Below are 13,412 nucleotides of genomic sequence, written 5' to 3'. Positions count from 1 at the left end.
AGTAAAAATCTGGCCGCCAAATACGCCGGCCATACCATCAGCGATTAATTAAAATTCAAAGTAAAGATTAAAGAACAGGCAGATTAACAAAACCCGCGCTCTCCTTGGCCGTGTTCTGCAGTTAGGGATACAATGTGGGGTTTTTTCTAACATTTTAATGAATACAATTTTCCTTTGAAGTCAAAACAGAAGTCAGAAGAGGCAGCAGACGACGGGATCGGGGGAGTTCTGCCATAACTAGGGAGCAAGTGTCAAACTGTGCGACATAAGCGATGAAATATTAAAGGCATCTCCCGCCGCGCTTTGATCACAAGATCAGAGGACGTCAGCGAAGAGGAGGAAGGCAGACATCACAGCACACATCACGACGAGCCGCGCGGCCTTAATTATTTCGATAGATACTTTAGGCGTTTAAAGCCGTTGCCCGTGTAAAGAGCCAAAAAGGCTATGGCGGAAGAAAAATGGCAACATCGATCTGATGTTTAATGGATATAAAAGGTAGCACCTCCTTCCTCCGTGTCCCTGAACCCCGTAACTACTAATCGTCAGATCGTGCCTCCAGAATCAGGACGGTGTTCACCCTGTGACAAGGACATCATCTTCCTCTCTCCATCCAAAGATGAACGGACGGCGGCCGCAAAGACAATAAAAGAAGAACCGGAATTGCATTCGACACACAATAACTCATCGGAAGCTGTTTCTGCTGCTACAGCAACTAAACCATTCAGCCAATCCCTGGATCCCAGCAAGAGATGATTAAGAACTACCTGGAAGTTCAAGGTTTAGGAACATGTTTCAGGGTTATTGTAGAAAGAAAAGAATCCAAGAAGAGCAAGTTCTAGAAATCCCAACTTGGCTCACAAGGCGCAGAAGCGATAGGGTTAACGGTGCGGCCAAAACGTCCTTTCTGAACGTTCCGACAAAACTATTCTAGAAATCCCTGCGGCAGAAGTGAAAAGCTGTTCGGTCAGAAGGTCACGCGTTCTAACGTCCCGTCGCACCTTTGCTTTCCCCGTGACCCTCCGCGGGTCGCGCCGACGTTATTCTCATTAAAACTCTCGCCGCCCGGCGCCGTCGGGAGCGTTTGACGAGGCCAGCGGGGCAAGCAGGAGCGTTCAGCGTCATTTGTCACAAATCCGATAAACCCAGAGATATTTCCGCACCGGCCGTCACTGAGGAGTAACCCTTAGTTGACCGCACAGACCGGTATACAACGTATCAGAAGCTGCTTCTGGGGAAAGCTTAGAATCCACGACGGCGAACGTTACGTTAGAAAGAGGCGATCTGTACGCGGGATCTCGCAGATCTCCGGAGAACGACTCATTTAGAAATGCCGATGTGTCCGAAAGTTCTAGAACGAGGGACGGGGTTCCTTTAAGTTCCACGATTGTGAAAATGTTCTATTTTGGTATAAAATAAGAATTCTGAATTAGCAGCACGCATCACGCGTACAGAGACAGCATTCTTTGTTTAGAGGTGCTATTGGCGCCATTAGAAGGTGCGTGCATGAGAACCGCTCTGGGCCGGGGGGGTGACAAGGAATAGTAATTAGAACGCAGTCACACAAATCCCCCGCACGTTACACGCCAACCGGTTATCGGTGTTCCGACATGCAATAAACGTCATGTACATTTGGGTATCCTCATAAATTAACAGAGACGTATTTACTATCCATGCGCGGCCGGCCAGCCGGACGAGTTTTGGCTCAAAGCTTTAAGCCTGCCATGTTTTTGGTAAATAATTCACCAATCAGCGCCCCTGGATTATTCGGGGCAGTTTGGAAAGTGTGAATGCCGGGCAGTGTCTGGAAAGTGGATTTACTACCACGGCAAGCAACGCAGCGGTAACATTATTCTGGTTGCCACGGTGATAAGACAACTTGTCACTTATTTTTTTGTTATGTGTTCCTCCAGCGAGGAGGCGGCCGGGGAGCCAGAACTTGCCCCACTTCTCCAGACTCTGTTTGTTTTGGTTTCTCCGCAGAAGATGCCAGCGCCGGGGCTGCCGCCTGCCAGTGACATTTGGATGGCGTCCAGCGTGCGAATCCCAACGTCTCTCCCTCCCGCAGTCACGCGCAGGTCTCACACCCGACTGCGTGCGCATGCAGGACTAGCGAATAGGTTGTTATTGGTGTCGTTAAGACGTTACGCTTGGGGCGGAAGCCACTTCTACATGCGCCGACCCAAAATCAGAGCCAGGATGGATCAACGGACACGTCGACGAGTCTCCAAAAGCACCCCGTCCCCTTTACGATGGCTCAGTCCCCTACCTACCTGCACCGTACGGAGCTCTCCTGTAGACGCGTTGCGTTATCCGGTGTAAGCCCTATCGGTACCTGCCGCGGGGTCACCGTCCGCCGGGGTATCAGGGAAACCCAACAGAGCGAAAGGGGAATCCCTTCTCCCGCATGCGCCGTAACCGCTTGGGTTATTTGGAATTCGTTGTTTCATCGTATCCGCCCAAGAGCGTCCGCTCACATCTACAGAAATAGTACCGGCCGTACCGGCGCCATTTCTGCCCAGATGCAGTAACGAGGACGGGACGTTCGCTTTATTCCAGAAATGCACTGAATTAGTTATCTAATAATAATAAATTATAATAATAATAATAATAAATTATAATAATAAATTATAATAATAATAATAATAAATTATAATAATAATAATAATAATAATAAATTATAATAATAATAATAATCCGGTCGCAGGAAATTCGTCACTGACATCGCGGATGATGAAGACGTGTTAATCCTCATTAACGACACAAACACACCGGCAGCGCTGCCTCGTAAACGCTCTAATAAGAGGAGCCGCCTTTCCAATCACCCCGAGTCACAGCACCACACGGGACGGATCAGCCCGACAACCAGCGCTAGCTGCGCACGCACACAATGCCCCCCCGCGGGGCTGGAGATGCCTTCCACCAGGCCCGCATGCAAAGTGAGCGACATCATCCAAGACGGGGAGTCCGGTGGGAGCAGGCGACTCGCCAATACTCCTCGTGGAACTTTAACCCCCATAAACCCCAGCCGTACGAGCTTGAGGACCACCATGAGAGTCATGGCTCTGCCGAAGCGGGAGGGCGGCCCGGTGGTTACCCCTGGTCTCTAGTAACCAGTTCCGCACCATAACCCCATAGCGTCATACGCCGGGGGCGCCTTATACCCCAGAAACACCAGAAAGCAGAATGTGGGATTAGACTGGGGCAAAGAGCACGGGGGGAGCATGGGGGGGGGGGACAAAACAAGCATCAGCTCCCCACCTAGGCGCTATTAAACCAGAACCCGCTAACATAGCACACGGGCACACGCAATCTTCTGCTCCAAGAGATGCCCCGGAATTACCCCAGGACGGTAAAAAGGATCTGCTGGAGGAATTCAGGATGAGTGACAGCTGTCAATCATCACAGACTCTCATTGTAATAAAACCCAAAACATATCTTGAAACAATGTTACTCCGGATAAACTTCACCTGACGCAGCATGCGCTCAGGTGGAGCGTTACCGCACAGTAACCATGGCAACAGCAAGCATTCCACACAGCGGCCCGCCAACAGCTTCTAGTAATCAAAAACTAGACATTTTCTGATAAATCTCTATCGTTATATAAGAGTTATAAAAAATAAACATTACTCCGCAAAACTATTTCTACCCCCTGGAGGGGTACAGAACAGGGTCACGGGGGGGGGGGGTATATACAGAGAAAGTACTGACACAGGGGGGTACACAGGGGTAAAGAGATGGGTGCTGGGAAATGGGAGGTAACTGTACAGACACGGGGGCTGAGTGAGGTGGGGGTAACTCCACAGATACGGGGGCTGAGGGAGGTGGGGGTAACTCCACAGATACGGGGGCTGAGGCACATACATGGAGACCATGGCTTCCTGGTTGCCGCCCCCGCGGTGCCGCCCGCCTTCTGCTCTCAGGGAGGAGCCAGAGAAGATAAAGCCGGGATCCCCCTCTGCCCCCCCCGCCCCCCCGCAGGCCCCACTCAATGGGTAAATATTTAACTTTCACAAATCCTTACAATTTTGCTTTTTTGTACTGAAATTTCACAGAAACAATTGGAAGGGAAATTAACCCAATCAGCACCAGTAATGAGTCAGGAGCCATGCCTTTAACCCTAAATATCATGCACTGGACAGGGGCGCGGTATGGGTTAAATACAATCATTCTCCAAACCGCGCCTGAGGAGCAGGGGAACCGCAACCACCGCGGTGCATTATATCCGGTACAATAACGCGCCGATTACTGAACACGCCCCCCGCGGAATTATATTGGGGGGGTCACTCCGTTAATTAATGGATTCCGGTATCAGATTAATAATAATCGGGCAGATCAACGAGGAGGCCGGTCACCGGTAACATACATCTCTTTACACGCGTGTGATTATCTATAATGCAATCATTCCCCGTTATGATTATCGGGGCCCCCCCACCTGCATTCATAAATTGTACTTCGCTTCGGAATATGTTTGCGCTTAATAAAAAACACATAATAAGGAGCCGCGGATCACCTTACCCCGCTTGCCGTCTGCACCCCGTCCCGGCCAATAGCGTGCGAGGATTGTGCGTTGGCGTAATTCACGTCTCCGCGGACCCCCTCTTGCGATTTCAATGCGTTTAAAGCTCTATCCGGACAGAAGTCACATCGGGCTCCTGAGCGAGCGGCGCATGCATTTGCCCCTCTGCCCCTTCCTGTGTTGAAGCCGCACCTTTCTCTGACATCACGCTGGGGCTTTCTCAGATCGAATTCATTTAACTATTTACGTCAAGAGGCGGCTTTTGGCAGCTACCTGAGGAGTCGGGTCCAGGGAGGGGGTATTTCAAACCCGGCGGAGCGTCTGCCCTACAAGCTCAGTGGATTCATGGTGCCGCTTCAAGGCAGAAGTGGGAATGTTAGGCTTCTGATAGCACACGAGTGTAAACCTGCCCCTCGTATGTGAGGCCCGGACCCCCCAACTGACCCGAGTAAAGCATCAAAATATCCCGTGACCCCATGACTCGTAAAAGAAAAGCCCTGCATGGTCTCAGGTGGGGAAGTCTGTGGCTCAGACTTTTTGTGTGATCCCCCTGTGCGCAAGCAGGGATCCCTTTAAAACCAGCATTATTACAGCATATATTTTAATTGCCCCAATTTTAAATTTGCACAGGTGTGATGGGGCAGATCATTGCGCAATCTTTCCTTAACATAAAACATAAACCTACAACGTGAGAACTTAATCAGTCGTCGGTCTCGTCTTAGATTCAGGAGCCGTATGTCTATCCCATGCATGTTTAATACCCTCACTGTATTACCCTCTACCACCTCTGCTGAGTAGCAGTTCCACCCATCTACTACCCTCTCAGTAACGCCCAATTTCCTTCCAGTTCGTCTCATCCTAGCTTTAGATTGCGAGCTCTTGTTTATTATATTAGTAATACCTTTACGCTGGATCTGCAGCTTTTCTCCAGCGTTTAACCCTCTCCTCGCTGACCTTTGTTTTTGGTTTTCCTCCCCAGAAAGTGCTCTTGTTTTGGAAGCGTGGGCTACCGACGGATCTCTGCCAGGCGGCGCCGGGACATTGTATGTGACGAGCCAGCGGCGGGACCGGGGGCTGTCACATGCCGGGGTGTAAACCCCTCCAAACATACAAACCGTAGAAGCCGGTCACGTGTTACACGTATTATAGGACTCGTCATACATGCTGCGGCTGGTTTGGGTGACATTGTTGTGTTTTTGCATGTTTAACCCTCTAAGGTCGGGAAGGACATCTAAACGCATCCCCCATACACAGACAAATGATATATTACTCAGCGCCCCCTGGTGGGAAGATTGTGACACTGCAGTAAAGTGACCGAGGCTGGATCATTTGATTAACTTACGCTCCATCGTATAGGTGATCAAACGCGTCACCCGTTTGGGAATTTGGGGCGAGTCGGTCTCCTGTAACTCCTGGGGTAAAAGCCCCTCTATATGTTATCCTGATCAATGCGACAGGGTGAGATGTCGGGGGGGGGGTACTTTGAATGCAGATGTGGCTTTCTGCCCCTACAGGTGTTCCCTCCCTGACTCAAATAACCTGAATGCTTTACTTAACTACCCCGGACCTAGAGAGTGACCCCAGGGGAGTAACGGCTCCTCGGCAACCGCTATGACATCACACAAAGCCTGGAGTGACAAATGCACTAAACACTGATACAATGTACCCCTAGATACCCTGCCGCCGATACAATGTACCCCCAGATACCCTACCACTGATACAATGTACCCCCAGATACCCTATAGCTGATAGAATGTACCCCCCAGATACCCTATCGCTGATACAATGTACCCCTAGGTACCTTACCGCTAAACAATGTACCCCCAGATACCCTTCCGCTGATACAATATACCCCCAGATACCCTACCGCGATACAATGTATCCCCGGATACCCCCCGGTAGCGTCCTGGCAGGTGGGGTAGTAGTGTTGGCACACGCAGCACACGCCTGGCACCGACAGGACTCTGTATGTCAATAACATGTTCGATACACAAACAGGAACAGACGAGCCGCTGGGGGGGAGAAGGGTCCTAGAGGTGGGACGGAGCCGGTGGGTCCTTCTTACCTCCAGTATCTGCACGTAGCTGGCGGGGAACCAGCCTCTCGCCCCATCTTTCTCTCCTTCCCACCAGCCGCCGTCCAGCACCTGCACGACTTTAATGACTTCCCCGGCTTCAAACTTCAGTCCTTGCTGGTGCTGCTCCCCGGAGAAAGCGTACAGACTCCTGCACAGGGCTCCGGACATGACAGAGGGGCCACACTCCGAGGACGGGGCCGCCGCAGCTCCCCCTCCTCCCCCGGTGCCTGCGCTCAGCTCTGAAGGGGTTACGGAGTCCCAGATGCGGAGCGTTAACCTCTCGTGGTCCTCTGTGTGTCGGAGGAGATGAGCGTGGAGTGCACACTGGCAGGAGGAGCGGGGAGGGAGAACGTACTGAACAGAGTGTCGGGCGGCTACTGAGCGCGGTGCAGCCCACAGCAGGCAGGCAGGCAGGCACAGGGGAGTGTCTCTCAGTGTGCTTGTCACTGTACACGGGACTGATGTGTGTTGCGGCTTAACAGCTGCCTCCTACTGTAGCAAACCTGTCCGGGAGCCTTCAGAGCTCTCTGCCGCTGCACGGTGTGTGCGGCTCTGTGCGCTGCTTGGTTGTCGGTATTCATCCGCCCCCCCCCATCTTTCCCCGATACGTAGTTGCATTTATTGGTGGATAAAAGAAAATTGCCCCTCGGCAATTAACAAAGGATAAGAGGGGAATTTATTTTAAAGGAGGAGAGGAGGAGAGCGGAATCTAACACTAGGGGGTCAGAGGCTGAGATGGAAGAAAGCTTTACTTTACTGAGAGGGTGGTAGATAAATGGAACAGCGTCCCAGCAGAGGTGGTAGAGGGTAATACAGTGAGGGGATTAAACATGCATGGGATAGACATCCGGCTCCTGAATCTAAGACGAGACCAACGACTGATTAAGGTTTGAATCTTTAGGAAACCGGAAATCTTTGTTTATTATTTATTTTCCAGATAATATAAATAAAAATAATAATAATTATAAATAATTCTAAAAACCGTCATTGTCTGCGGTTTGTAACATTTTGGGGTGAGATAAGCGCTTTATCCCGGAGACTCGCTGCCGTTAATGTTTCTTACCCCGCGGGGGTCATAGTGTTAAATGTTTAGTATATTTTTGGTGAAACCAACACATTCTAACACACACACTCGCCATAACACTCACTCTACCGCCATACACCTACTCATACATACATCCTAACACACACACTCGCCATAACACTCACTCACTCTACCGCCATACACCTACTCATACATACATCCTAACACACACACTCGCCATAACACTCACTCTACCGCCATACACCTACTCATACATACATCCTAACACACACACTCGCCATAACACTCACTCTACCGCCATACACCTACTCATACATACATCCTAACACACACACTCGCCATAACACTCACTCACTCTACCGCCATACACCTACTCATACATACATACTAACACACACACTCGCCATAACACTCACTCGCTCTACCGCCATACACCTACTCATACATACATCCTAACACACACACTCGCCATAACACTCACTCTACCGCCATACACCTACTCATACATACATCCTAACACACACACTCGCCATAACACTCACTCACTCTACCGCCATACACCTACTCATACATACATACTAACACACACACTCGCCATAACACTCACTCGCTCTACCGCCATACACCTACTCATACATACATCCTAACACACACACTCGCCATAACACCCACTCACTCTACCGCCATACACCTACTCATACATACATACTAACACACACACTCGCCATAACACCCACTCACTCTACCGCCATACACCTACTCATACATACATACTAACACACACACTCGCCATAACACTCGCTCTACCGCCATACACCTAATCATACATACATACTAACACACACTCGCCATAACACTCGCTCTACCGCCATACACCTACTCATACATACATACTAACACACACTCGCCATAACACTCGCTCTACCGCCATACACCTACTCATACATACATACTAACACACACACTCGCCATAACACCCACTCACTCTACCGCCATACACCTACTCATACATACATACTAACACACACACTCGCCATAACACTCGCTCTACCGCCATACACCTAATCATACATACATACTAACACACACACTCGCCATAACACCCACTCACTCTACCGCCATACACCTACTCATACATACATACTAACACACACACTCGCCATAACACTCACTATATATTATATAGAGCGTCGGGGCAAAGTGATGATCTGCTGGCCGGATGTGGCCCTTTGGGCCGGTGAATGGGCTCTATAGCCCACCTGAGAAAGACGTTATATTAGCAGACCCCAAATGCGGTTATTGCTTTGTGCGTGGTGCTGAAAGGGTTACCGGTCACAGAATAAGGTTATTTGCTTGTGTTTTGGGTAAATTCTGGAATTTGCGAGGGGAGGGGGTCTCGCGGGACGCGTTTATTGATCCATCCGGTTACTGATATAATTCAATCATTTTCTAAAGCGAGACACAAAAAGTGCTTTTTAGACTTGAATTTGAGGGAAAACAACTTAAACCACTTAACCCTCAGCCGCGGGAGAGCGCATCGCGTGATTCATCCCATAGATCGTCTTTCCTCCACGGTTTATTCCAGATAGCGGGGTACACCTTTAACTCGGAACCCCGCGGGATGGCGTCGCTTCTCATAACACCGGCCTGGGGTTTATTATTTCTTATCACCCGGCTGGGGTTTATTATTACCACTGGCATTTATTATTTATTATTTTGCCTGGCCAGTGTTTATTATTATTATCAGTATTTATTATTATCGCCCGGCCGCTGTGTATTATTATTATTATTATCGGTGTTTATTATTTATTATCACCCGGCCACTGTGTATTATTATTATTATTATCGGTGTTTATTACCTGGCTGGGGTGTTTATTATTATTATCAGTGTTTATTATTTATTATCACCCGGCCACTGTGTATTATTATTATTACCGGTGTTTATCATTTATTATCGCCTGGCTGGGGTTTATTATTATTATTATTATTATGGCCCGGCCGGGGTGTATTATTATTAAAATTATTATCGGTGTTTATTATTATTATTATTATTATTATTATGGCCCGGCCGGGGTTTATTATTATTATTATTATTATGGCCCGGCCGGGGTGTATTATTATTATTATTATTATTATTATGGCCCGGCCGGGGTGTATTATTATTATTATTATGGCCCGCCCGGGGTGTATTATTATTATTATTATGGCCCGGCCGGGGTGTATTATTATTATTATTATTATTATGGCCCGGCCGGGGTGTATTATTATTATTATTATTATTATGGCCCGGCCGGGGTGTATTATTATTATTATTATTATTATGGCCCGCCCGGGGTGTATTATTATTATTATTATGGCCCGGCCGGGGTGTATTATTATTATTATTATGGCTCGGCCGGGGTGTATTATTATTATTATTATTATTATTATGGCCCGCCCGGGGTGTATTATTATTATTATTATTATTATTATTATTATTATGGCCCGCCCGGGGTGTATTATTATTATTATTATTATTATTATTATTATGGCCCGCCCGGGGTGTATTATTATTATTATTATTATTATTATTATTATGGCCCGCCCGGGGTGTATTATTATTATTATTATTATTATTATTATGGCCCGGCCGGGGTGTATTATTATTATTATTATTATTATGGCCCGGCCGGGGTGTATTATTATTATTATTATTATTATTATTATTATGGCCCGGCCGGGGTGTATTATTATTATTATTATTATTATGGCCCGGCCGGGGTGTATTATTATTATTATTATTATTATTATTATTATGGCCCGGCCGGGGTGTATTATTATTATTATTATTATTATGGCCCGGCCGGGGTGTATTATTATTATTATTATTATTATGGCCCGCCCGGGGTGTATTATTATTATTATTATGGCCCGGCCGGGGTGTATTATTATTATTATTATGGCTCGGCCGGGGTGTATTATTATTATTATTATTATTATTATGGCCCGCCCGGGGTGTATTATTATTATTATTATTATTATTATTATTATTATGGCCCGCCCGGGGTGTATTATTATTATTATTATTATTATTATTATTATGGCCCGCCCGGGGTGTATTATTATTATTATTATTATTATTATTATTATGGCCCGCCCGGGGTGTATTATTATTATTATTATTATTATTATTATGGCCCGGCCGGGGTGTATTATTATTATTATTATTATTATGGCCCGGCCGGGGTGTATTATTATTATTATTATTATTATTATTATTATGGCCCGGCCGGGGTGTATTATTATTATTATTATTATTATGGCTCGGCCGGTGTGTATCTGTCGCTGCTGTTGTATCTCTTCGCTCTCCTTCTAATCTTTTGTTTACGCCAAAAGTCGGTGAATCATCGAGATTATTTTTACCCGCCTGGAAGCGATTCCCGCATCGTTTTGTTGAACGTTTACTGAAACTTTCCCAAGCCAATCTGGACAAACCGCCCAAAATCCATTCTCGCTAAACGTCTCCCGCATCCGGGCCACATCGGCTATCATCGCAACGCAGCGGATACTCGCAGGAGAGAAACACGAGGATCAAATCGCTATGGCGACGACGCCACTTTCTGATTCTTTAGCCCAAAGGTCGGCGCGTCTCTGCGAATCTCCGGTACGGCCTGGTGTAGTAGGGACCAGATGGTCTTCCACACCTAAGGAGGTCATGGCTCTTGGGAGTAAGACGTTGACAGACGGAAGACACGTAACAAAGAGGACATGCGCAGAAGACGTTCACCTGACCAATGAGGACATGCGCAGAAGACGTTCGCCTGACCAATGAACTTCGCCGGTCCTTTAGCCTGTAGTCCCAAAGTGAGAGGGTTTCCGCCCCCCATTCACCAGGATCTCAGAATCCCGGACGCTCTTCGTATTGGGAAGCGCCGACTCACCTGTCAGGAGAACGTGACCGGCGTGCCCCAAAGAACGAGTCCTCTGCAGCCAAGTTTGTCTTTAGCTCTGTTTTCTAGGAAAGCGTAGGAACCGGCGGGTTACCAGGCGCCGCAGCCGAATCGGCCGCTCATCTCACCGATGGACTTCATGGAGGTGAAACGCGTTGGAACCGTCTCCAATCACAGATCCTGATTCATGGTAGGAACCCGGGATAGGTAAAGACGAGTTGGCGAGTTGCGCGAGTAACGTTGTATCTGTTTCTGCTTCTAAACTGATGACTCGTGGTTTTTGTTAGTTTGTTGACGTTGTAACAACTTTCATTGCGTTTTTTTCCCCCTGCCTGCGCCACAAAGCGGCTTTAAAACATTTTCTAAGCCGAGAGTATATTTATCATAAAAATCTGCTTCCACCGCGCCGCTCGCACAGAGTCGTACGCTGGGTTTTCACGAGCAGATGGCTCATTAATTAATTGCCCCTTCAATCCGTTCTGCCGGCGACGGCTCCAACGCACCTCTTCGTATAGCTGATGCTCAATGCGAGCTAATTAATTTTTGGCCTTGACTCCGCTTGGCAGGGAACGCGAGAAAAGACGACGGAAGCGAGAATATTGTGTGAGCCGCGGAGATTTCAGGAAAGCAAAACAAGAAGAAGCCATCGAGAAAACGGTCGGATTCAGAACGATATTTCCAGCGCCATTGAAATTAAGGCGATTGTTCATCTATAGGTTCCAGCTGCGTCCCCATTCACGACTCTTTCGGGAACTTTCACAAGCAAACTTTATCCTTTGGGGATCTGTAGGTGACGTTTTATACATTTATATATAAAATACATTAAAATATTCTATATATATATAAAATATTAAATATAATAAACATTTATTCTCTATTCTGAAATTCAAATCTATTTTATTATTTCCAGCGAAGGTTTAATCAGTAAAAAAACAAAAACAAAAAAACTATGGCAATTCACGCATCCCCCGGACAGCCAAGGTACGTGCCCCCTCCTCCTCCTCCTGCCCCTCCTCCGGCTCCGCACTCTCTCTAATTACCCCAATTTGTGTCATTTTATTTTTCATTAACTCATGTTTACCTAATTCAGTAGTCTTTGCGATTAACCCCCTGTGTACCTACTGACACAGCACCAGACCAGAGCTTATTAGACGATCACCGCCATCTGCTGTACTTTGACGCTCCGTGTTACTCATCTCAGTAAATAAGTTCTGATCCGGTTGTCACTCTGGGTGCAGAACCCTAAATGTCCACCTGGGGGTGACATTGAACAGCGAATGAATTCTCTTGCCGTGAAACCGCCCATAAGGTTTATTATACGTACCACCCATGTGTCCCTGTTTAGCTGTGCCAGTCTCTCTACCAAACCTCTATGTCCCACTTTCCTCCCCTAAGACCCCTTTTTCCTCCCCTGATGCCCTTCTTTTCTAGGAGCTGGGTTTGGGGCTATCACCGGGTTCTACAGCCCTTAAAGCCTCAATAATGTGTATAGAAACGGCTTTGTGAATTAAACGGGGTAAATAAACCCCATTATTCTTTTTCTACATGCTTCAAAGTTCCTGTTGCCTTCTTAAATTGAATTTAAATGGGGTATTCGTTATTTTTGGGGGGTTTCTCAGGAACCTTTGCGGAAGACGGAAGGCTAAACTCGGGGCTTTTGTTTTTCGTCACTTATGTTGAGATTTGTAAGAAAAACGGTGACATTTTTGCAAATGTTAGGAAATACTGTAAAGCGGAAGTTCCCATTCATTTCCTAAATAAACCCACATAAATCAGGCCGTGATTAATACAAAGCGTTGTGACAGAAGCCGCTCTTGGCTGCTCGCTGACGCTTTAGTGTAG

At 47.3% G+C, this 13,412-nt stretch overlaps 1 protein-coding gene across 2 annotated transcripts in view; it reads right to left on the bottom strand.

Moving 5' to 3' along the window:
• The window catches only part of LOC149281907 (growth arrest-specific protein 7-like), a 54,654-nt gene extending 47,890 nt beyond the window's left edge, over positions 1-6,764 (bottom strand). For both annotated transcript variants that reach the window (XM_089498894.1, XM_089498895.1), the window contains exon 1: positions 6,585-6,764. In XM_089498894.1, the coding sequence (XP_089355020.1) occupies positions 6,585-6,764 (180 nt within the window). The remainder of the gene's footprint in view (positions 1-6,584) is intronic.
• Positions 6,765-13,412: the final 6,648 nt, after the last annotated feature.

The sequence above is a fragment of the Sceloporus occidentalis genome, unplaced genomic scaffold (genome assembly GCF_023333645.1).
Source record: "Sceloporus occidentalis isolate IW3139 unplaced genomic scaffold, rSceOcc1.0.p SCAF_126, whole genome shotgun sequence".
Lineage (NCBI taxonomy): Eukaryota > Metazoa > Chordata > Lepidosauria > Squamata > Phrynosomatidae > Sceloporus > Sceloporus occidentalis.
The sequence above is the reverse complement of the archived record's forward strand: the minus strand, read 5'-3'. Positions and strand labels throughout refer to the sequence as shown.